The following is a 24,325-nucleotide window of genomic DNA, read 5'->3' as shown; positions in this document are numbered from 1 at the left end:
ACTCTCTGTGTACATTACTGAGGAATTCTTATCTAAAGCCACGATTTTCATCAATAATGAGTCCTCATGAAAAATTAACCATTGTTCCTTCCATTGGTCTTCCTTGTCGAACTGAACTCCGAAAGATTAATACAGCCATTGAACTTTTTCTGTGATGACCAACTTACTTTACTTCACCGCTCACTTCCCTTTTTACACTTTTAAGAAAGTAAGGTTGAAATATTCGCGTGGTTAGCTTATTGAATTTTGCATAAACACAATTTCACAGCTATTTTCAATCACCATCCATCTTGTGTCCATTGCTCAATGTTACCATTTGTGTTTTTTTTTTTCTTTTCTCTACCAGTGTATCCTTCCAGGCTGCAAAGACCCAGTGGATCAGGAGTGTAGTCTGAACTGCTCAAAGCTGTTTTCATTAACATTACATGGGAACAAACCTGGGCTGGCAGCCATCATTTTTCCTTTCATTTGAGACTTGATTTATTGCGGTGAGACTGTGGTGGTGTGTCTAATTGCTCGTTTTTCTTCAGTTCTGTTGAGTAACAGACACTGTTAAAGGATGGTGTACACAGCTGAGCAACAAATTTTGTACTTCACGCCTTATGTATTTATTTCATCATGCATAAGGGCTAAAAATACTTCGAGACATACAGTTTAGATTCCAAAATATTCGTATCATTCATTTGTTCAGTAGAATGTTCATTATCAAATCAAAATAGGTTTTGATTTTTGTGGTGATTTATACTTGCATCCATTTGAAATATCATACAACTCATGACATGATGTTGTTTTTGTATTTGATGGCCTTATAGCATTTTATTTGAGGTTAACATATCTCAGGGACTTGAGCTGGTCCTGAGGTTAATTGAGGTTAACACCTCCCTGCCTCAGTGAAAAGTTTCTCAAAAAATATTCTCAATAGTCATATGATAGTTCATTTGTCATCTAAAATCATGCCCTTTAGCTCCCCTTTGTACTGCTCGGTGTGCAAACAAACACTCACTGTCCAGTAAAGATCGTTTAGCAAGGTTTTTACTTAATTGTAAAATTTCCCACCTTTTCTCACCCTGTCCTTTATTTGTCCCTTAAGATTTGTTTACAAGGCATAATTACACTACCTTTGGCAATCTTGACAACTCTTTTGAGAGAGAGCACAAAGACATTTCAATTTAACTAGGCCTCGATTCCTGGGTGGACAGCTAAATACCGTACCTCAGTCTTCCTGTGCTCAGAGGTTATCGATTACAATGTGAGTTGAAAAGCTTGGAATGTCTTTTGTCATTATCTTCTATTGGAGATCTTTTTGGGTGTCGGGCTGAATCCTGTTTATGTTGCGATGTGACTTGAAGGAGTCTTCTTCTGCTTTGGCATGCCAAAGATTTACTAGCCTCCTATAGTTTATCGCTTGAAACCAAACTGTTTATGTAAGTGTCCTGCACAGGTACACATGTGATACACTAACCTGTACTGTACTTTTGCATGACAGGAGGGCAGAATATTGAGGTACCATGAACAATATTGTTTGAGTTGTTGAACAAACTGTGTCGAAACGGCATCCCAGACAAAACAAATTTGCTGTGTTTTGTTTGCCCACTACATATGGGACCTTCCACAACCTCAACCTGGAAAGAGATGTTTTACCATACAATGCAATACCATGATGTTTTGAGACTTGTTTAAGTAAAAAGGAATGTATGTATAACTTCTCTGTATTACCAATAGTCAACAAATTTTAATGACATACCTAAAATGCTCACTAAGCTTTTAGGGCAAATTCTATAGAATTAAAGTACGTCTCGAATCCCTTGAATCAAAATTTGCTTTTGCATAATCCAAATGCAAAGCAGCCATGCTGCTGTCCATGGCCATCCATATTAATTACATTAACTTCACTCCACTGTGACATGAGTGCAGTTAACTTGGTATTAAGGGGTTGTTCCTGTGGGCACATTGATGCCCTTTGATTCACCAGATCTCAGCAACAACTACCTCTTCTGCTGTACTCCAAGGCCAGAGGTTAGCAGGGCTTATTAAAGTGCTGCTAAAGGCAATACTGTGAGTCATATACCATGACAGACATGTCTTTTGTTGGGTTTCTGCAATAACATTTTTTCTGCTGCAAAGAGGTTGGTTGGTTAATTTCTTGGAAGATTTGGCTTTCAAAAAATATATATGAATTCCATTTTTAATAGTCGACTAAACAAGTCTAGAGCAAGCAGTGCTTGGCCATTGTCACATCCGATTTAAAGAAAATTACTTTGTCACATGTTCAAAAGGCTGTTTCTGCTTTTGCCTGAATGTTTTAAGCTCATTAACCTGACTTTTCTCTAGAGCAAAACTGCAGTTCATTTTATGTGCTGGTTGGTACCATGGGTAATTTAATTAGTGTCTTTATTTTACATGGCCTTTTTACAAAAGCTACCTCTTTTATGTGCCTTCTGTTGTGATTCTTGGGAAAAGGCTATCAATCTATTTTGCAAGTTGATATCAGCTTAAATGAGAATAATACAGGTTACTAAACACACACTTTTCTCTATAGTTTATAAAATGTATCAGGGACAAGATTTTGCATGCTTTTCAGTTTAAAACATTCATTACGACAAGTAATATTCCATATTTCTTCTTCAATTGAGATGACCGCAATGTCATGGGAGTTCTATCCATCAGTACCCAAGGGTTGCATTGAACCTGATCCCTGCAGAATTTGAGAGGTAAGCCCCTACTTAAATTCAAAGGAAGGGTTTGATTGATGGCCTCAGGTTTATTGCTCCACAGAGAGCTCTGACATAGACAACTGACCCCTTGCCAGAAAAACCATGTCTTGTGATTGGCAGGTATCTGTGGCTGATATGCTTTGACATGCAATCCGTGCATTAACCCAAACCCCACCTCCCCCTAGATTTGGGGTTGTTTATATTGATATTAAGCTGCCAGCAGAGTAACAGCTGGTTCTGATGTGCTCACTTTACCTCTAGTCTCTCAAATTGCCGGCCAGCAAGCCACTTGTAATTAAAAGTGTATGAAATACATTTTGTAATGAATGGAACTATTTGGATCCAGCACTACTTTTTACTCATGAGTCACCTCCAAACTTAATATCATAATGGTCTTATTTCATTTCATTTATCCTTGTGTCTGAATATGAAATGCAGGCTTTTGGAAATTTATTTTTCCAGAGAGTGAATATATCGCATCATGACAGTCCTGTTTTCCACAGAAAGCCATCCCAGAGAAAATAAGCAAATATGATACGCAGTGATCACAGACACTTCAGGATCGTAGCATCTCTTATTACCTTCCCAGGTAAAACCCTCATTTTTATAACGGAAAAGGAGAGAAAACTTTGCATTCTTATGTATCAATAACCTTATTTTTCTATCTGCAGTGAAACATTGATTACAAAGACCAGAAGAGTTTTGCTAGAGGGGTGTCGAAAATAGTCGATTTTATCTACTAGAAGATCCCATTACTCTTGAGCTATGCCATCTTGGGTCTATGTTTCTATCAAGAGCTGACAGATAGACCTCCCACTCACACACACGAATGCCTTGACTTAGAAACCAACATCCATGACCTTCATAGGACCTCTGCATCAAGGTAAACAGAAGGTATTCTCTGCTTCAAAGGATTTTAAAAATTGAGGTCTCGAAAGGAGCAAACTAGATGTCTGAAGCCACAAAAAAAGAAAAAAAATCCACTTTATTATACTCAGAGAACATATAAAAGCAGACCGTTAGAGTAGAAAAAGCTTGGCTCTTGCTCTGGTGCTACCTGTCTGTCTTACCCCTTCAATCAGTGCCATCCTGCCGGATTCATGCTCTATTCTTTAAGCAGTCAGTAGTACCATACATTATCACTGCCATTTATTCATTTTAAACAGCATTGGTGCTCCGGGCTTTTGGATTTGGATTTTATTAAGGGATGGTTGTTAAGGTGTTATTGATGTGACAGCAGTTCTCTGGCTCCAGGGCTGTTACTCTGAGTGAGAAGAAGAATAGACCCAGTGCTTTTCCGTTTCCCAACAAATCATTGATACAGCACTTATTCCGATGTAATGGATAACTTCTACATTTGTTCTACAAAATCACTGATGCATCACGGCGCAATAGAAAAATAACAAAATAGTTTCTGTTTCAACCTGTTGATTTCTTCCTGGGAGAATAATTAATTTTGGGATCTATTGTTGATGGGATAATTATTTCATCTGGTGGTCAGTATTTTCCCCTTTACTCATTTGATATGTAACTTAACAAAATTTGCTGTTTAAAGTATTATGTTAAGTAAGTAAGGTGTTGATGAGAGTTGTTAGAATACCATTAAAAGCACAGATGCTTAAATGATTGAGGAAACATATCCTTAGATAAATCTTTTTTTAAATTGATAAATATATATTTTTATGTTGTATGTGTTTCATATTGGTCTTAATGCTGCACTTTATGCCAGCAGTTGGCTACATGACAATTCTCTATTGAAGTAAGACACTTTCCCATTTATGCAATGCCATAATCATGACACTAACTAAAATTAAGGGTTCAAAAGAGCCAAGTGACGCAGACGATTACCCAGCAGCAAACAGTCATGTGTTGATCTTTACAGCCGAGGAGATGCTGTGAAGTTGCCACTCCTTTCTCTGTTTGTGCCCACTGATCACTCAACACGGCCCGAGGCAGCAGAGTGGAAGCACAGTAATCCTGGCAATGCCAGTGTGCACTTAGTTCACCCACCGTAGCGCACACCAGTCTCCCTGTTCCATCTGTCACGCTACTGCAATACCACTATCCCAGCTTCTGTAGCTGATTCAAAAACAGTTCTTTACCCATAATAAGAAGTACAAAGCTGTATAATTATTAATTCTGAATATGAGATCTTGGAAAAAATGATGGCGTGGTGTTGAGATCCGGTAAATAGCGGGTGATGACAATGTTTTCTCACATGCTATTCCAGACCTCCACTCCTAGTGAGGCTGGAAATAAACTTACAGTTTTATTGTTAAAACTGTTGTTTCAGTATTCCCATCAGGATTTCAAGTATCAATCAAAATTCGTTGTGCACAGTCTCTCGCGGTTGCGCTTGTCAGTCAAACGGTGTTATACAGATTTCGGAGAAGATGATGGTCAACAGAGCATTTCAAAGCAACGGCAATGAGAGCAGCAAACAAGAAAATTACAAGAAACGTGTGTAAATTCTGAATAGGAAAGACTGAAGGATCAACTCTGGCACGCACGTCTCTCCCTGACAGTATGACATGCATTTTGTTTGGCAGGTTTCTCATGACATTTTTCCAAAAACACTGTTTCATATGCCTCCCCATTCCTTTCTGACTAACATGTCTGTTCTTGCCCTCCCATGTGTCAGAATTGGAAGAGTGAAAATCACTTCCAGCCTGGAGCTGAGATAGCGATCGTATCAAACTGATCCCTAACAAGCTGTCAGCTCACATTTGATGAAACATGCATCAGCACCGGGCCAACCTGGCTTCAGTTTGGACACAGCGGATAGGACTTATTCAAGCGCCGCTATCACCTTAGTCCCCTGTCGCTTTTTGTCTTTCTCACAGTTTAGTGGAACAATTCGACTGTCTCACAAGAACCATGATGACATAGTGCCGTGCGGCAATCTGAAAACGGACAGTTGGATTCCACCTGCTCTGCAGTGTTTGTAAAGTGGAGAAGGAGCGTGCGTAATGCAGGATTGTTCAGGACTGGAGGAAGGGGCAGTTACTCCTATTACATCAGCTCCACTGCTCCACATTTTTCAGTTCCAGAGCAACCACATAGGGGGAGCTCATGTGTGTGGAGAAACTAAAACGTGGAAATGCTGAATGAGTGAGAAAGAGAGAGAGAGGGAGAGGGAGAGAGAGGGGTACTGTGGTCGAAGGCACAACGCCGGGGGAAGGGTAATTTTTTACACATACCAGCAGTTTTGGATAGGCATTGAAAGTAGGTGGGTTTGGTAGGCGCGCTTTCATTTCGATCCAACTTTGGATAAGTCGGCGAGAACCTTGAGATGTACGTGCCCCGCGGCAGCGTGACAAGTTGGGAGAGAGAGAGAAAAAGGACTTCCATCACTATTTTTAAATGGGCACTGTGATATTTGGGGGGGCGTGTACGGCAGAGGAGCAGCAGCGAGCATGTTGGCTCTTGGCTGCGGTTCCACTGTAGTGATGTGCTGGCTGGATTACGCCTAGACTTAATAACCGAACGCGGAATCGCGCGTTTTGCTGAAAACTGATTTTTATTTATTTATTTATGTATTTTTATTTCTCATCAAGCACATTCTTTTTTGGCATCGGATTAATTTCTTCGGCGCGCTGCCATTTATCGACACGGAGGACTTTGTTGAGCTTAGGAGAGACGCGGCAGTCGCTGCGCTTTAACGCGACAACGGCCGAGCAGGTATTTAAATGGAAATAGTTTGGAATATCCTCGTTCGCGTTTTGGGCTGCCTGGTTATTGGAAAAGACTGAATTACGCATCAATGCGTTCAATTACATTCTGTTTCCAAGGGACATTTAGGATTTCGAACTATCTCAACAGAAACTGAAGTGACTGTGTAAATACTGGCAGGTGTTGCAGTCACACGGAGCGGGTCAGGCTCAACCTCTGCTTTATTTCTGCAAACAGGGAAAAAAAAAAAGACTTGTAATTTATCTCGGCATTGTTGATCCTAATTTTTTCGATATGTTTTCTAAATAAAACTCAATTTATTTCAACAAAACCATAATGCATTTGAGAGGCTCAATGGGAAAGTGAGCACTTGTGTCTTACCCCCTTTGAGTTGTAGCCGCCAGGCAACAGCCAGGATGACAAGCAGTGGACCTGTCATTGTCTACGAGTGGCTGAAGACCCTCCAGCTGGCCCACTATGTCGAGGCGTTTGTGGATAATGGATATGACGATCTGGAAGTGTGCAAACAGATAGGTGACCCCGACCTGGATGCCATCGGGGTCTATATTCCCCATCACAGGCAGAGGATCCACGACGCTGTCAGACGACTAAAGGACGACGCTAAAGACACTTCGAGCGGGCTGTACTTCACCTTGGAGCCCATGCCACCCGCCGCCGAAATTTATACCAGCCACATAGTGGACCAGTATGAGTCCAAGTTGCGGGGATCCAAGTCCTGGACTGAACCCAACAGTGACCGGGTCGGGCGCAGCAGTGGGTACATGGGCGCGCAGCGGAACCTGACACTGGGCAACAGGAGGGAGCTGGTGATTTACCCCAAACTCAAGCTCAAGATCATGATCAGGGATAAACTCATCAGAGATGGTATCAACCTCTCCAGGCCCCCCTACTCCAACAAGGTAGGAGAAACTTTGTGCCTGCATTTACCAACACTCCTATTCTTTCCCAAAATCAATAGACTTGCCTGATGCAAGAATCAAGATGCGAGAATTCGGAATAGTCTTGCTTTCAATTTGTCATGCAGCTTCTCTTTTTGACACAAAAGCATCACATACTTGCCCTTATCCAGAAACATTCTTTTCTCCACACAAAATTCTGTCACTTATTGTCATCACTCACAATGTCAGTCAGAGAGAATCCTGCAAAATGAAAAAAAAATCCCACTGATGCGCTCAGCATCGAAACTAAGAAAATTTGTTCAAGCTAAGTGCCGCTGAGATGTCATCAAATTTTCAGCATCACTGCAACATGCAGTGTTTGGCTTCTGTCAACACGAATGATTGGAATTTAGTTGCTACAGATCAATACTCTGACAGGAGATCCTGGGGAGTTTTTGCTTGGTCTAGGATTTGCTGCAGAGGACAAAAGATCTACAGTTAGGTTATTAATATACTTGGACCTCACCTGTCCGATGACCTGCCTCAGTGTTCAGTATGAGTGGACCAACAATGCCAAAGAACATCTAAGATGTGATTCTTTTCTGTGACGAACTTGACCGACCCTAATGATGTCATGTAAGTGGCACCGTGCATGAAGAGCTCCCAGCCAGCCAGGCTGTAGTAGTTTTGTTAGACCTCAAAAAAGAGTGTGCTTGATTTCGCAGTAACTGTTCCTTCTCCAGTGTATGAATGTAATGTCTCACCATATGGATGGTTGCTGTTGACTTACAGTGATGCCATTGATTTTTCCTGCTTGGGAAATTGAATTCTAAATGTATTGTATTTTCAGTGGAACAACTGATTTCAGAGTTTAGTGCTGTGCGTGATGTTTCGCAAACAAGTTGCTTAACATTAATCTCAGATTCCCAGGTGAAATATCTTACATGAGCATTGTTGCAATCTTCTCTTGGTTTTGTTTCTGTTCATGGTTCTCATTCTTCAAATAAAGATTTAAGGTTGCAATTAATCATGATGCGCTGTTACCTGCTGCTATATATTCACACTTCAAATCAACTGGCATGGTGGGGTTCCTCCTTATTTGTAAGAAGTGTCGTTAACTTTAGCAGGAGCAGATGATGAAACGTTTCTACCTGTCGTGACTGAAGGAACAGGACCGTTGATACAAAAGGCTATAATAAACAGTATTTGCACTGGTTAGCTGGCTTGTATGGGCTGCTGCGATAAAGTCTTATGCATCAGATAAAGAGTTCTGCAGAGAGATTTTTGTGTGTGTTGCTGTTCACATTTCTCACTATAGGAGATTAGGAGTACAATTCAACCAGTACAATTCTATATTTCTGAAATGTGGGATATGGACCAGCTAGGGAAAAATATCTGAAGTTACTAATTCTGCATTATCATTTATACTCTTTAGTTTGTACTTCATCATTTGTAAAACACGGGTCTGTGATCCCTTCAAAGTGATGCCAGTTTTTAATTCAAGTATCTGGAATGTTTACGGGCTCCTTTTGTTAGTATGCATATTTCTGCCCCTTTGGCTAAGTGTGAAACCCGCATAGATTCAGGATTTGTTCGGGATTATCTGTCGAGCCATGGCTGAAACAAAGCGCTGGTTCCAGGGGTTTCACTATCTCTCCCTTTGAAGGCTGTATTTGGAACCAAAGCTTTGGTGTAGGGTCTCTGGAGAGGAATGAGCAGGTCAGGGTCTTTCTCTGTCTCACACTCAGCTTATGTGTGCGTCTAACTCTGCAGATTTGAATTGGCTCCAGCCCACTGCTTTTTCCCCAGGAGAAGTATAAGGGATGGAGCTTTGACCAGCTGATGGAGGTCTGACTAGCTGGGATGTGATTGGTTTGTAGATAACCCTCCTCTCACTGCCCTTGAGACAAGGTGTCACCCTCAGTGGAGACTGAGAGCGGAGAGGCAGACTCAGGGCAATTATAGGACACACAATGTCAATCTCATGGGATGTTCAGTACCAAGATCTCCATCCACACTTAAACTGTCCTGTGTGTTTTCACAGGCAGGGATTTTCATAGACTGATTGTCCTTTGTTGATCTTTATGCGAGGCTTCGTCTCAATACGTTATAATTATGCAAAAATGTAAACCCAGTTCATCAGAAATTCTCCCCGCAAATTACTGAATCACTTCTGGGAAGACAACTCATTATAAAACCATTCGCTTGAAGTGCTCGGTTGGGTGTAATACATACCAACAATCCTTATCTAGACCATAGAGACTCTTGACTGGGATTGAAATGATTTCTTACAATTTAAACAAACTCTTGTGCCAGGGGTTGCACTTTTATAAATTATTCTTCTGGGAACAATATCAGTTGAAAAGAGAAAACATTTCTGTATGTTTTCTGTATGTCTGCATATTTTTAATGCAATAAAGTTGCCCATGATAGATTGTATTTACATAGTGATTATCTCACATCTGCTTTTTGCTTTGGCGATGTTCACAATCGCTGCACTGTCTTAATTGGCTTTATTTGTTGTAAGTAAAATGAACGACAGTGTACACAGGTTAAAATTGCTTTGTGGATGATTCAGGTCAGATATTCACACGAAAAACATTGAAGCCACAATTTTGATCTTCTGCACTTGTGCTTTTGTGATTTAATTTTGCTTGAATTTGATTTTCTATCCTTTATCTCATTACTACCATTCCATGGAAAGATTTTAAATAGAAATATTATAGAAATCAGTCCCAAATTATGTGAAGATGTGTTGTTATCCAGGTCTGATTCAAACACTGGTGTTTGACATGTCAGACACAGTCAGTCATAATAACCCCACATTGTTGGTGCTGTGTGTCAGGAGGAAGTAGATGCTAAACACTGGAAGTCTTCATTGTTTGCATAGAGGCTGATGGAGCCGCATGTCCTTTCACTAGCGTTTTCTCCGCATACTCAATTTCCGTCCATTGAAACTGACTTTGGAAGCAACTGTGCAGTGTTTTGCTGATGGGCGGTGAGGAAATAGGGGGTGTCATGTAGAGAAACAACATCATAAATACAAGTGGGTTTTTTGCTGGGCAAACAAGGATGTTTAGTGTTTGATGACTGAGGTTTTTTCGGTGCCTGAGCATTTTTTATCCCTCCACAAAGCAGATAATCAAAAGCTTTGGATAAGAATCACCAGAGGAATGCTGCTTAACTAGAGCTGAGAATGTAAGAGATTCATTGCATATTTAGATACATTGTATGATTGCATGAAGCAGAAGACAGGACAGTCTTTGGATTGACAGCATTATGGAAGAAGGCCCAGAAAGAAGTTCATTAAACAAGGAGGTCAGGCACCTTATATAGAATACACTCACCTCCCTTGATCTCTCACCCTTTCATCTTGATTAAAAAAAACCCAACAGGAAATTAGGATTTTGTTAAAGATGACCTTGTGGCACTTTATGGTTGTGAAAGGCCCTTGGGCTGTGGACTACATGACTGCCAAGACTTGATTACTGCAAGTAGCCAAATTATACTGGCAAATGTCATTCCTGGTTTTCACCTGATGGAACTGGCAATTTTTCCACCCTGTATCATGCAGATAAATACAAAAAAAGAAACACATCTGTACTACTTTGCAATCATGGATGTGTTTATTTTTAAAATAAGGTATGGTTGAGGCAAAGTCACTAAGTAACATCTATTTAGTATGCAGCTCATTTTGGACCAAATCACTTTCATTTCACACCCAGTCAGAGGTGGAGTCAAGCACAAATTGCTTGATGCATAAATAACTGCTGTTTTAAGGCCTATTTAAAAAGCATGTGAATTGACCTTCTGATTTGTTTGCTAGTTTTTGGCTTAAAAGACGCCACTAAATACCTGTGCTCCTTAATACTACCCCCTTAAGCTAATATTATCCTCCTTCAAAATAGCAGAAGTTGATTTCTTTATCAATCAATTAAAATCCAATGATGTAAAAATTGCTTAAGCAGGTTTGTCAGTCAAAATATCCCTAAGTGTTTGTGATCGAAGAAACTGCAATATATTAGTCACTCCTCTGCTGAACTGTCATCATATCTCTTTGTTCTCAGATGAACTGTCTCAGTAAGAAGATCATGGTCACAGAATTGATTTCAGCTTAAAGAAATTCAAATTATTCTATTTTTGTTATCAAGGCTATATGGCCAATGCAAATGACACTGCTTGAAATGAAAAAGAATGAAAAACAAGGTCATTATTTTAACCTCCTTTAGAGAATTTTATCAGACAAGATTGAATGCTTTGGTGAATGTGTTTCACTAGCTTTTAATTTAGTCTAGATTTTGCTGGAAAGCATCCACATCTTTGTCCCACGCCATGGAGCTATTTTTTTGCCATTTGGGGAGTTGAAGTCTTTCACTAGTAATTTTGATTTACCTATATTGGTATTCAACTGAAGGTGAAAGTACTCTTTGCTTAGTCTTTATTGAGGCATTTTCACCCAAAGACTCATAAAGGGGAAGTCATAAGGAAGTCAAGGCCTGGCTCTATTGTCCTGGAAAGACAGAGAAAGTCAATTGGAAAAATGAGTTAGTGTTCACTATTCAGAAAAAAAAAAGTTTTATGGTTAGTAAAACCTTAAAGATCACATCCTCATACACATGGATAGCAATCTTTTTGAAAAATCAACAATTTTATTCCCTTTTTTTAAACTGTCTTCGTGAGGCAAACCACAAGTACCAGTATTTAGTTCTGTGAGATTGGCTGCTAAGAACTAATGTTTATCACGGTGACCTTTAACCACACTGCTGATGACTCGCTCAGACATGGCATTGGATCGCAAATCCTTTGTCTTTGCATTTGATCCATAACTGTGCACTTGAGACAGAGCTCAAATTGGATAATCAGTGACAAGTCCTATCAATACAAAAAGAAATCCATTCCCATTCTTTTGCTTAGAGTATGACTGTTTCTGCCTGTCCCTCCTTAAGAAGTTCTGACCACTCATCTCATGGGAACATGCTCAAATGTGGGAAAGTAACATTTAAGTTGTATTTGCAGCTGGTCCTCATGTTATTTCATCAGAATCTTACTCACTCCTCATCCCTGCTGTGTTGTTTCTCATGTGATCTCTCAACTTTTTCAATTTCATTTAGCTCAAAAACACGATTCATCATCACCTAATTGCATCGTCTCCATTTTGTTGTCAGTATCTTAATTTTTAGACATTAATGTAATGTGCAACTACTTATGCTAAATGTTATTTCACAAAAGCTGATGAATCTCAAAGGTGAAACCAAAAGAAGAAATGGACTTGGGATTACAACATCTTTTCACCCAATCACAATATTAATGAAAATTGTGTATTCCTTTTCTTTTCATTGCAATATAAAACAGACGTTGGCTTTTTAAAATACTGTATTTGGATGATTCCCTCAAATACCCAACCCTGTTTTTGTCATATGTTTTTCTTTTTTTTTAAGCTGCTTGTATTTTTTGTTATTTAATAACCACGTGATGTTTTCATGTGTGGAACTGATTTGTAATTCATCAAACGTCTACCACTTATCAAGGGTTGAGTCAGGGGGACAGCAGCTGAAGCAGAAAGGCCTAGATTTCACTCTCCCCGGCCACTTTGTCCAGGTCCTCTGGGAAAATGCCTTTGTGTTCCTTGTCTAGCCAAGAGACCCAGTCCCACCAGTGTCTCCCAGGTTTTCCCCGGGGCCTCCTTTGGGTTGGACATACCCAGAACACCTCACCAGAGAGGCGTCCAGGCGGCATTCTGACCAAATGCACGAGCCACCTCATCTGGCTTTACTGGATGCAGAGGAGCAATGAGTCTCCTCTGAGTCCCCCTCCCTGACGACTGAGCTTCTTGGCCGATCTCTAATGGAGAGCCCAGACAACAGGCAGAAGAAACTAATTTCGACCATCTGTATCCATGATATCATGCTTTTACACACTTTCGGCAGTTTGTGATGATAGGTGAGGGCGGGAAAGGAGATGGAAGGGTAAATCAAGCCCTTTACCTTTCAACTCACACTCTTATGTTGGACTGATGCAGTGTCCGCATTACTCTTGACGCTGGACTGATCTGTCAGTCCCCCCCTCTGGGCCTGACTCCGGAGGAGGGCCCCAGTGACCTGCATCTGGGCAAGAGAAAACAAGGTCCATGATCTTTATTTGCCATAGGGGGTCTTCTGAACTGCGCTTTGACTGGTTCCTCAATTAGGACCTGTTTGCATAAAGCCCCTGATAAATGAGTTCCCAGGATCCCTAGGGAGACGCAAACCCTTCCACCACAATAAGGTGGGCGCTTGGGGAGGCATTGTTTGTGAATTTACGCTTTACAGATTTCAGAGTTGCTTCATGGTAATTGAATGGCGTTGCAAAAAGTAGATGATCAGCTGGTGCTTAAAAAATGTTTCTATTTCATACATTTCCCCGTTGTCTCTTAGTTAGAAATGCAATCCGTTTACACGTTCTAGCCTTTAAAAGTAACATTGCAAGGTAACACCAGTAGCTCCCACTACAATCACTGTACAGCACATGACCCCTTTGAATGACGGGTATTGGAAAGTAAGACATCATACTTCCCAAAAAGATTGAAAGTGACAAGAAAGCATGCCTGAACATCTGTCTGTGTTAGGATGCAAATTTAGAACACACATATGCAAATCTACAAATGAGCAAGTTTTCTCTCTGAACATCTTTATCTAACAGTCATTACTTCACTCGAAGTAATTACACTGGAGGATGTCATTCGATTTTGTCATGAAAACTATATCGTAATTTGACACAAGAACAGGACTATAAGATACATTGTCACACATTGATGTGGCAAAATATGCATGTTGTCACTCATTTTCGTGCTGCATTTTCCCGCCATTGCCTCAGGCTATCATGCAAGACCTGCAGTTCAGACCTAATTGCTTCCAACTCTCACATACATACATCCAATCCTTGAGGCCACTAACTACAAGTGTATTGTCAGAAACTCCCATGGAAATAAACAGAACCCATATGTTTGTTGTTTAATTTTTCAGTAATGTGTGCCAGTCCACGTGAAAAACATCTAGGTTTGGATTATTGCATAATGCTGTTGTGCCATTAGCCAAATAATACTTGATCGTTTTTTGTGAAGCAGCTTCATTCTGTTGTTTCTGCAAATTCATTTTTCTGAGTTGTTTAGCTATTAGCAACCATCATTTGTCAAGCTATGTTTTCTTTTTCAGCCTGGTAATATCCAAGCTCTTGTTTGATATACATTTTTTAATTTGTCTTTACTGTTTTGGCTTATTGGGACCTGATAAGCATAGAAAACTCAGCCTCATTTTGACATTATCTAGTTTTTGAGAACAGCCCAAAATTAGGTGTCCAAGGGTGCGGGTCTTGGGAGATTGAGGATACATAGTGTTTGATGGCACAGATTCAGTCTTTTTATATTTATTGATTAATGCTAAATGATAAAAGCAGTGAATTCTCTTATATTAGTAGTATACTTGAGCGTTCTTTTTTTTTAATCCATCCATCCATCCATTGTCCATCACTTATCCTGCTCAGGGTTGCAGGGGATGCTGGAGCCTATCCCAGCTGCCTTTGAGTGAGAAGCGAGGTACACTCTGGACTGTACAGACAACCATTCACTCTCTCATTCGCATATCTGGGGAATTTTCCCAATTTTTCCAATTAACCTGCGGCATGTTTTTGGATTGTGGGAGGATACTGGGAAACCCGGAGGAAACCAATGCAGACAAGGGGAGAACATACAAACTCCACACCGAAAGGTCCCCTGTCGGCCAAGGGTCCATAATGCTGTGAGGCCAAATCAGTCTTCTTCACAAATATTCAGAATTGCATGTGTTAGAAAGAAATTAAGCAGTTGTAAGCCTCTTTTGAGAAGCAGAACTCTGCTTATTTAAAACCCTGAGAAAGCACATTCTACTCATTTTACAAAGCCCTCTTTCCACACTCTGGCCCAACTGGATGCAATAATCTTCTGTTCTCTGAAGATGTGGTTTCCTACAAAGAGGAAAAGCTTCATACATGAGGTTGAGTGGTGTGCACACTTGTTGCCAGTCAGTGTAACATGTCTGGAAGTCACAGGATGATTTCTAATGGAAGTGATCAGCTTTAGGAGACTTACAGCACAATTACCTACAACAGAGATCATAATGTAGCAGCAGTTTGGCTCATGCCACTCTGTAGGATCTTGAGCTGATGTTAGGAGATATAATGCAAGGGTGAAGAGAGATGAGTGAAGTATGAGTGTTGGAGAGACCGACAGGGAGGGTGTATGTAATTACCTTGTCTGGAACGACTGCCAGCTACATATATGGAACATAGTTCCCCAACCCCCTTATTCCTAATTGGTCCATTTCCATGGCACGGGGGCAGGGCTGTACTGAAAGCTTTGATCATGGAGACCACACCAGTGTCAGTGTTCCTACCTGAGTGCTTTTGTAGTGGCTGTTCTTGGCAGGGGATTAAGCCATACTAAACCAACCGAACATGTCTGTCTTTCTATCTGCAACCTCCCTGCAGCGCTACATACCTGAATCTGAACCCTAATTACATGGCAGTTTCTCCAATCCCCAAACACACCCGTGCCAACACACACACACACTCACTCACATGCCATGTATTTGCTTGTATTTTCTGGCATTTCTTTATTGTTTTTTGGCATTGAATTACTGCCCCCCCAGCCAAAGTACTTAACATCCTTCACCTTCTTTATCTCCAACCTTTGTCACCTTACCATTCCACTTAGGCCCCTCTCATTCACACACATGCATTGAGCCTTGTTATGGCTATCCTCCATTCTTCAGCTTTCCAGGGCCTTACCTCTGCAACTCTTGATTTTCTTCCACCTGCACCTCACGCTCACAAAAGATTACGATCTCTCCTGCGAACATCGTAGCTCATGGAGATTCCTGTCTAACTTCATCTGTCAGTCTGTCTGTCACCATAGTGAACAATAAAGGGGTTGGAACTGATCCCTGATGCACTCCGACCTCCACCCTTAATTCCTCTGTCACACCTACAGCACACCATCTTTCAGTTCTTATACTTCTGCACCACTTTAACATGCTTCTCTGGCACTCCCGCCGACCTTCTTCACAACTAACATTCTCAAAGCAAATACCGCACCGAGAGTACTCTTTCTTGGCATGAAGCCATACTGCTTCATGATCACTTCTGCCCTAATTTCCATTACTCTTTCCATTAACTTTATGGTATCCTCTATTGTGTCCTTTGCTCTGCATTTTTCCTCTTCATCTTTCCTGCCACCAACCATCCTACCATTACTTTGCAAGCACTGATCTCCTTCAGATTACATTGTCCACACGAGATGTAGTATACATGTGTGCTCCTACCTCCATTCTTATAAGTTATCGTATATTCCTGCTTCTTCTCTGCTTCTAGCACCATTTTTCCCTTGGCATTCCTATCCCAGATATCCAAACCTTCACATCACTTCTTCATCACCTCTATTGCCTGCACCTACATGTCCATTGAAGTTTACATCAGTTTCCATTCTCACTTTCGGCGGTACGCTGCATCGCTTCATCTAATTTGGGTTTATCCACAGACGTTTTGTCCATGTTCAAATTAAGATAGTGTTTTTGATAATATTTTGCTTTAAATTGTAAAGTATAATTTCATTTGAATCTCAATTTAGTGTCTTGCATTGACATTCTTAAAATAAATTATAAAGGCTCTGATTGTTTATCTCACTGCACTTATCATATATCCACATACTATCAGATCATTGAAACCAACTTAAAATGCTGAAGATTTTAGCTTTGCATGAAAATGTTTTCTTTCCATTGAACAACTTTGTAATTTCACTAGGATTCTACATATATGTGTCTGTCTGTCTGTCTGTCTGTGTACATATATATGTGTGTGTGTGTGTGTGTGTGTGTAACACAGTATATGGCAAAAAGTATTTGCTCACCTGTCTTGACTCACATATGAACTTAAGTGACATCCCATTCCTATTCCATAGGATTCAATATGACGTCGGTTCACCCTTTGCAGCTATGACAGCTTTAACTGTTCTGTGAAGGCTCTCCACAAGGTTCAGGAGTGTGTTTATGGGAATTTTTGACCATTCTTCCAGAAGCGCATTTGTCAGGTCACACACTGATGTTGGATTAAAAGGCCTGCTCTCAGTCTCATTCATCCCAAAGGTGCTCCCTCAGGTTGAGGTCTCTGTGCAGGCCAGTCAAGTTCATCCACACCAGATTCTGTCTTTGCCATGTCTTTATGGACCTTGCTTTGTGCACTGGTGCATCTGTTGACCCTGCTCTGTCAGTTTACGAGGCCTACCACTTCGTGGGTGAGTTGCGGTGGTTCCCAAACACCTCCATGTTCTTATAATACAGCTGACAGTTGAGAGTAGATTATTTAGGCGCTAGGAAATTTCATGACTTGAGTTGTTGCAAAAGTCCTATCACAGTTCCACGCTGAAATTCACTGAGCTCCCTGGTGCAACCCATTCTGTCATAAATGTGTGTAAAAAAATGTGTGCATGCCTCAGTGCTTGATTTTATACACCTGTGGCCATGGAAGTGATTGGAATATCTGATTCCGATTGTTTTGACGGGTAAGCAAATACTTTTTGCCATTTAGTGTATATAGTTGTATTACCACTGCTTTTTCACCTGCATCTATTTGAGTTGAGAGATTATTGTGGCTCTAAAGTATTTTTGTGTCTTTTAAAAGTCAAAAGTATCCAAAGAACAACTTAGTACTGACTGAGTAACACACTTGGTGGCAACACTATGTATTTTTAAATCTCATTTGCTAACCCCCGTAATTCTGTCTAAATGGACTGCTGCCAGCTGGTCAAACTCATCATTAGTGAATCAATTAAGACATACTCAGTATGGAAGGACAGAGTTCATCAGACTAATTGCTGCTTTTTGACCTCTGTACATGTTGGACTTAATTGTTCTATTCTTTAAATGTTAATTTCTTGCTTCACTGCTTCATAGAAGAATGAATAGGGATGCCACTTACACTGCGGGGTCTCCCAAAACAATTTTTTTGCTGAGAATTTTAATCCCACTTTATGTGAACACAGTAAACGTAGCAGGAATTGGAGTCCTGCAGCTTCTGCTGAGAGAGGTCTGGCGCTATTCAATTATCTCCTTCAAAATTTAGTTAAATGAGGTCTTGGGAAAATGATTTTTGCAGCATATACTCAGTATACTTGTAGACTTGTGCACACTTTAACTAACTTACATGAGAATAGAGTTATAACAAAGTTTCCTCCTGGCTATGTTTTACATATGTTTAGATACTTTTAAGCTTGAAATTTAGAAATGTATTAAGGTCAACTCTTGCTGGGGCCTGAGATGTACTCTTGTTGTAGTTTCATTTGCTGTGGGTGAACTGCAAAACCACTATTTTTACATCAGCATATCTTCTAGCCAATGCTGTTCCAGACAGCCTCTGTTTACTTTAATAGCGCCTGGGAATTTTAAGGGAACATGTCTAAAACAGATCTGGATATTCATAGTGTCTTCTCTTCTCAGTTTTTAATATCAGCCTTTTGGCTTTTGAGGCCTTGGAACACTTTTAAACAATTATCACTCTGACCTTAGTTGTAGTAGTTTTTGGATTCATCTTACTCTTATCTAATGTCTAATGATTCTGTTAAAAGTATGAACCACACCACGAGGCTCTTTTTGTAAATTGAGTCCTAGTCACTGTCTGAATGATTGCAACATTGCAACCACCATCATGTAACTTTTACTAGTCACTCACATCAAAAATCTCTGATAAATAAAATGATGAAGACATCTTAGAAATGCATTGCTTTGTGCCACGAAATGTTTTAAGATTGCACTCTCCCACTACAGAAATATTGTCAGTTGGCGGCTTATTTGAATGTTTTGGCTTCATTAAACACTGGCTTTACCAATGGTTGCCTCAACATGGTTGATGCATGGTATTGTTGGCATCAAATATTTGGTTTGTATTTTATAGAACAATAGACATTAAGAGAAAGGCATTCTCTTGTGTTTGTGTTAATAAGGTTTGTTTATAAATTATTCTTATTTAGTTAAGGTCATCAAATCTTAATGACTTTATTTTCTACCGTATCATTAGCCTGGTGAGGACGTTCTCAAATTTGAGCAGTTAACAGTCATTCACCCCATAATGTTGCTGACCCAAAAGAAGACAATGAAGATGATGCTTAGTCTACGATGGCATTTAACTACCACCAACTAGTATTATGTTGATGTGGCTATTTAATGTACTTTCATATAAATTTGTCAAAATGTTCTTGTTGCAGCAACTGGACTTGAACTTTCTTCACTTGAGTACTACAGAACTGAAGAAGCCTCTCAGAAGAAAGGTGAAACGCCTTCAAGCAAAGAAATTCAAGTCTAGTTGCCACAACAAGATGATTTTGACAAGAATTCACCATGACCTGAATGACTGAGAACCTCCACAGATCTATTTTCATATACAACACTTATCTTTTGGAATATTTCTTTTGTTAAACTTCACTACTGTTCCCTGAAAAGTAACAGAGGATTGGCTTTTGGTGGTGGTGGGCGTATCGTTCATCTAGTAAATCACTGCTTTAGTTTGAACTCATACTATAAAGAGCTGATGTCACACTCAAAAGCCAAACAATGAACTGGCCCACTGACAGCTCACTGTCTAGGCCAAGCCGAGAGGTTCATGCATCAAGAATTTCTCTTTGCTCCACTAAACAGCCTCACCCCGTTTCACCCTATTCTTACTTACTTACATACAGGGAAGCCAGAGTGAAACAGATATAGAAAGACTGACAAACCTGCCAAGTCCAAGAAAAAGTGAAGACAGATTAATGACATTTTATTATTGTCACACTCTTTTTATGATCTTGGATTTTTAAATAATTTTTCTCATTCAACTTTTAAGTGCACCAAAGCATTTAAACCCGTAAGTATTAATTAATGGACAGTATGATCACAATTTGGTTAACATTTTTTGTTTGTTTCTTAACCTCTGTTTGGCAGTGAATGCAAGGGTAAAATGTATGCCATGATCATCATGGGAAAGCTTCGTATTCAGTGTCTCATGTCTGCTGTATTGTAATGGGTCTTTGTTATGGCCACTTAGCCATATCCGAATCCTGATGGATGTTTTGTCTCTTTGGTGAGAATACAGTGTCAGTTTGGAAGAATGAGCTGTAGGACTAAGCCCACTCTGCTCCCTGTCTCGTCCGTTTTTGGAACAGATGAATGCTTACCCATCTACCGCTGCCTTAACTACACCCCTTCTGCCCTCAAAGAAAATAGTGCCTCAGTCTACTTCAACAGGACTTGGTTGCAGCCAAATTCCTAGAAGTGCAGCAGATGATCTGAAATGTTTACCAGCTGGCAACTATCATCCAAAAGATTCTCATGTGTGATGATGTTAAGTTTGGGGACAGGATTACCTTTGTAATTCGTCTTGTAAAATGACAAAAGGTCTTCGCCTAGCACACTGGTTGCTGTACTTGGGCTTATTTGGGAAGTAGAGTATAGTGGAAGTTAAGGGCAGGGATTATGCGTAGGGACAGCCTTCATTGTCATGCAGGAATCCCACAGCAAGGCTTAAATCAATTGTCATGTAAAGTAGTCTTTCATATTTTAGAAAATGTGTGGAATGGAGGTTAGGTTTAGGCTTTGTGTTGAATTTAAAAAGGGGTGAGAAGAGGAAGACATATCTGTAAATGTGAGGTTTTGTTTTTGCTTTTGTGTCACCTTAATTCAGCATTTCATTACAGTCCTTCCACAAACACATACAAATCATCACTTCCTTTCCTTCTCTGCATTTTATTGTATATTTATTATAGAGTAAACACATTTAGCCGGTACTTTTGAGTGGATACATCACCATGATTTTTTTTTTTCTTAGATGGGGTTTTCTTGAAAATTCAAGCCACTCACCATTTCTGTGATCATTATCCATCAAAATCACAACAGAGTGGAAAAAGCTCGAGTGTACTTATTGTTGATTACCTCAAAGCTTCTACCCTAACCCTAATCAGGATATTGACAATGGAACCTCTTCACTTTTTTGAGAGGCTAATAAGGCTTTTGTTATATCCTTGGAGTTATGTCCTTAGAAGTAGACTCTGATATTGTTGTTTATCCCACTTGTACAAGCGATGCATTCAGTACAGAATGAAGGGAGAGAGAACAGATTCAAAAAGCACCCTATTCAACCTTCCGATTATAAAAAGCTGCTGTGGATGTGTTAGCAATTGAAATTTGCAAGGTGGTTAGTCTTCCTTCCTAAGGTCAAAAAGCCTGTTGTTACACTTCTTAAGTGTGTTGAATTCGGAGCAATTTCTAAGGGTTTCTTGGGGCGGTTCGGAAAAGATATTAACAATTTGCTATTTTAGTTGAATTTGAAATAGTGCCTTTTTTTGGGTTATTTCCTAGCCCTTAAATTTTCATCAGGACCAGTATTTCTCTTTTCTGTCGGTAATGTAATTAGTCTTCAGTACTTTCTGCTGCCATTAAATGGTCTGCATTTATATTGTGCTTTTCAAGTCTACCAACTACTCCAAGCACTTTGCAGCACATTCAGATGACCTCGGTACAATGATAGCAAAGGTATTTCATGAGCCTAACCTAGATTTGCCCCATGAGGCACAGCAGCCCCATCATTTCTATTTTCAGCAGATAATTGGGTTTGCAAAATTGCACAACAGGTCACATTTTTCAGTTAGTTGAAGAACCTAAGTAATCATGATTATCTGTGTAGAGCAACATACTTAACATTGTTATGTAAGCATGTTTCTGTGTTGAAAGCCCTAACTAATAATGCAATCATTTGTGGTTTCGGTGTTGTAAAAAGGAGCCAATTATCATAGAATCAGTCAAGGCAACTATGGGATGCCACAAGAAGATAATATTTGGCAAATAAGTTATTAAGCAGGTGCTTTTTTATATTGCAATAAAGTGATTTGGGATTTCCAGTGCTGAAGTTGTCGTTAAGATCAATGATCCCACAGTAGCACTCATCATGTATGGCACAAACATGTTTCAATTACATAAAGATAGCTCATTTATTATTTAAAACTAACCAACACGGGACACAAATTAAGGAGCATGCAAATATTTGATCTGTCAGGACACTGAAGACACTTCTTACCTACAGCCGTTTACAAAAAGAAAATCAGTATTTGAACTGATTTCATGGGGATGATTTGATCATTTGTTATCCTGAACTGGAACAACATTTAGCTAAAATTAAGCTAGTTTGACTCTCCTTTTTGTTTTAGGTTTCCTGAAATATGGCTTAAAGCCATCATAATTAATCATAAATTAATTGATAAAAAAAAGACATCAGCGATTTCATTTTTACTACGTAGTACATGATCATGCAATTATTACTCGTAATTCAGCTTTGACCCCATATGTATTGAGTTTCCCTGTGGTGGTGTGGTTTTGTTTGACACCCATCCTGTTTTTTTTTCTCTCCCATTTTCACCATAAAAGGCACTCATTTTTGTTCCAGTTTCTTGTAATAATAGCTATTTTGTGATTTTAGACATAATTCTTTCTGTTTAAAGACTGTTATGCTAGATCCATATTATCTTGACTGCTATAGACACTGTGGTGACGTGAGTTAGTACCATATCTTTTTAACCCCTCATTTATCTGATCCATTGCTACAATATGTACAAGACTCAGGGATTGTCAATAGGGGTCTTAATTAAATGTTATGATTTTGTTTTTTTGACATTTGTGCATTAATTATTTTTTATCACCACATAAGAACAATTTCTCAATATAGTACATCAAAGTCTGAGAAACAAAATCAAATATTGTTAGAAACCTCCAGAACTACATCAGAAAGAGCAGCCTTGGCCTGTTGTCTACGACTCCCCGCTGTCATACACAGGGGTTCCTGCTGTGCTGCTCGCTGTCTTTAGGAACAAAAAATCAGCTTGTGACCCACATCTACAATTGATACATTTCTTTCAAATCCATTTTAGATCCAAAATCCTCCTTTAATGATTGAAACGTTTTTGAGATATAGGATTTTTGATGCTTTCCCAAAATATTGTAAATATCCCGTCACAAACAATAATTCGAAGTTCACGCAATTCCATATCTGTTATTTTGTGCGAATTTACACCGCTGAAAGTCTGTCTCTGCTATTTGCTGGCAACATCATCTCTGATATTTTTAAGATCCAAGCACACCTACATTTGTGGAGACTATTTCAAGACCTTTTTTTTGAAAAAAAAAAATATACATTTTTAATTAATGAATTTTAATGAATAAAAATTTGAAACTAAGTGCTGGGAATTGCACTGTGGTTTGTTGTAAAACTTTAAGTGCTGCATCCTGAAAGATGAGTGGGGCTGAGCTTGCAATATCAGGATGTCATAGATCTCCCAGATGACTGACAGGTTCAGCAAAAAAAGGCCCTTTGGATGTTATATACAAGTGGAGTTGTCACAAAGGTTTCATGTTTGTGTAGCTGTGCATCAACAATCGGATGTAAACATTAATCTATGACAACAACACCCCCCACCAACCTTATCATACTAACAAATTACCATGTGCCTGCTTCTTACCATTTAACTACACTTTTTTCCACAATTTGAACATGTACAGTACTTTGATAGTGTTCAGTCTCTTTGCAAGGGGGATGCCCCCGGTTACCACTTTTCCACTGGATATTCTTATTTATGTTGACAGTTCCTACAGCCCTGAGTAATGCCCCCCACTGAACTACATTCAGAGTCAGCTCATTATAGAATGTCAAGTCTGCGTTCCATCTGCTTTTCCAATCCATGGAAGTGTGTTATTTCTATGAAAGGTTACCAAGGAAACATGTTTGAGAACTCCTGAGGGTTTGCCCTGTGATTTGGGGGACAATAAGCCCTGTGACAGCTATCGCTGGCATGCCAGCTGTAGCAGTCATAATGTTGTGGATCATGTCTCATGGTTTGGACGAAGCGTCTCTTATTGACAGGTTTAGAATACACAAGGTACAGTCATAAACACATCATTTCTCTGATTTTTAGGCCTTGGTCAAAACAAAAATGCTTATTTTCCTAAACCCTTCCAA

The 24,325-nt window shown here is 39.7% G+C and overlaps 1 protein-coding gene across 6 annotated transcripts in view; it reads left to right on the top strand.

The window, feature by feature from the left end:
• Nucleotides 1–6,622: 6,622 nt before the first annotated feature.
• Nucleotides 6,623–24,325, top strand: part of sash1a (SAM and SH3 domain containing 1a) — a 165,417-nt gene continuing 147,714 nt past the window's right edge. For 3 of the 6 annotated variants that reach the window (XM_086167636.1, XM_086167643.1, XM_086167635.1), the window contains exon 1: nucleotides 6,698–7,306. In XM_086167636.1, coding sequence (XP_086023762.1) covers nucleotides 6,803–7,306 — 504 coding nt within the window. In that variant the 5' untranslated portion in view covers nucleotides 6,698–6,802. Of the gene's footprint in view, nucleotides 7,307–24,325 lie in introns of all 6 variants that reach the window. The other 3 variants (XM_086167647.1, XM_086167637.1, XM_086167640.1) reach the window with 2 other exon arrangements.

This window comes from Fistularia commersonii, chromosome 20 (assembly GCF_037954325.1).
Source record: "Fistularia commersonii isolate RoL2024-O1a breed Wild chromosome 20, RoL_Fcom_v1.0, whole genome shotgun sequence".
NCBI classification, from domain to species: domain Eukaryota; kingdom Metazoa; phylum Chordata; class Actinopteri; order Syngnathiformes; family Fistulariidae; genus Fistularia; species Fistularia commersonii.
Note: the sequence above shows the minus strand (reverse complement) of the source record. Positions and strands in the feature narration are given on the sequence as shown.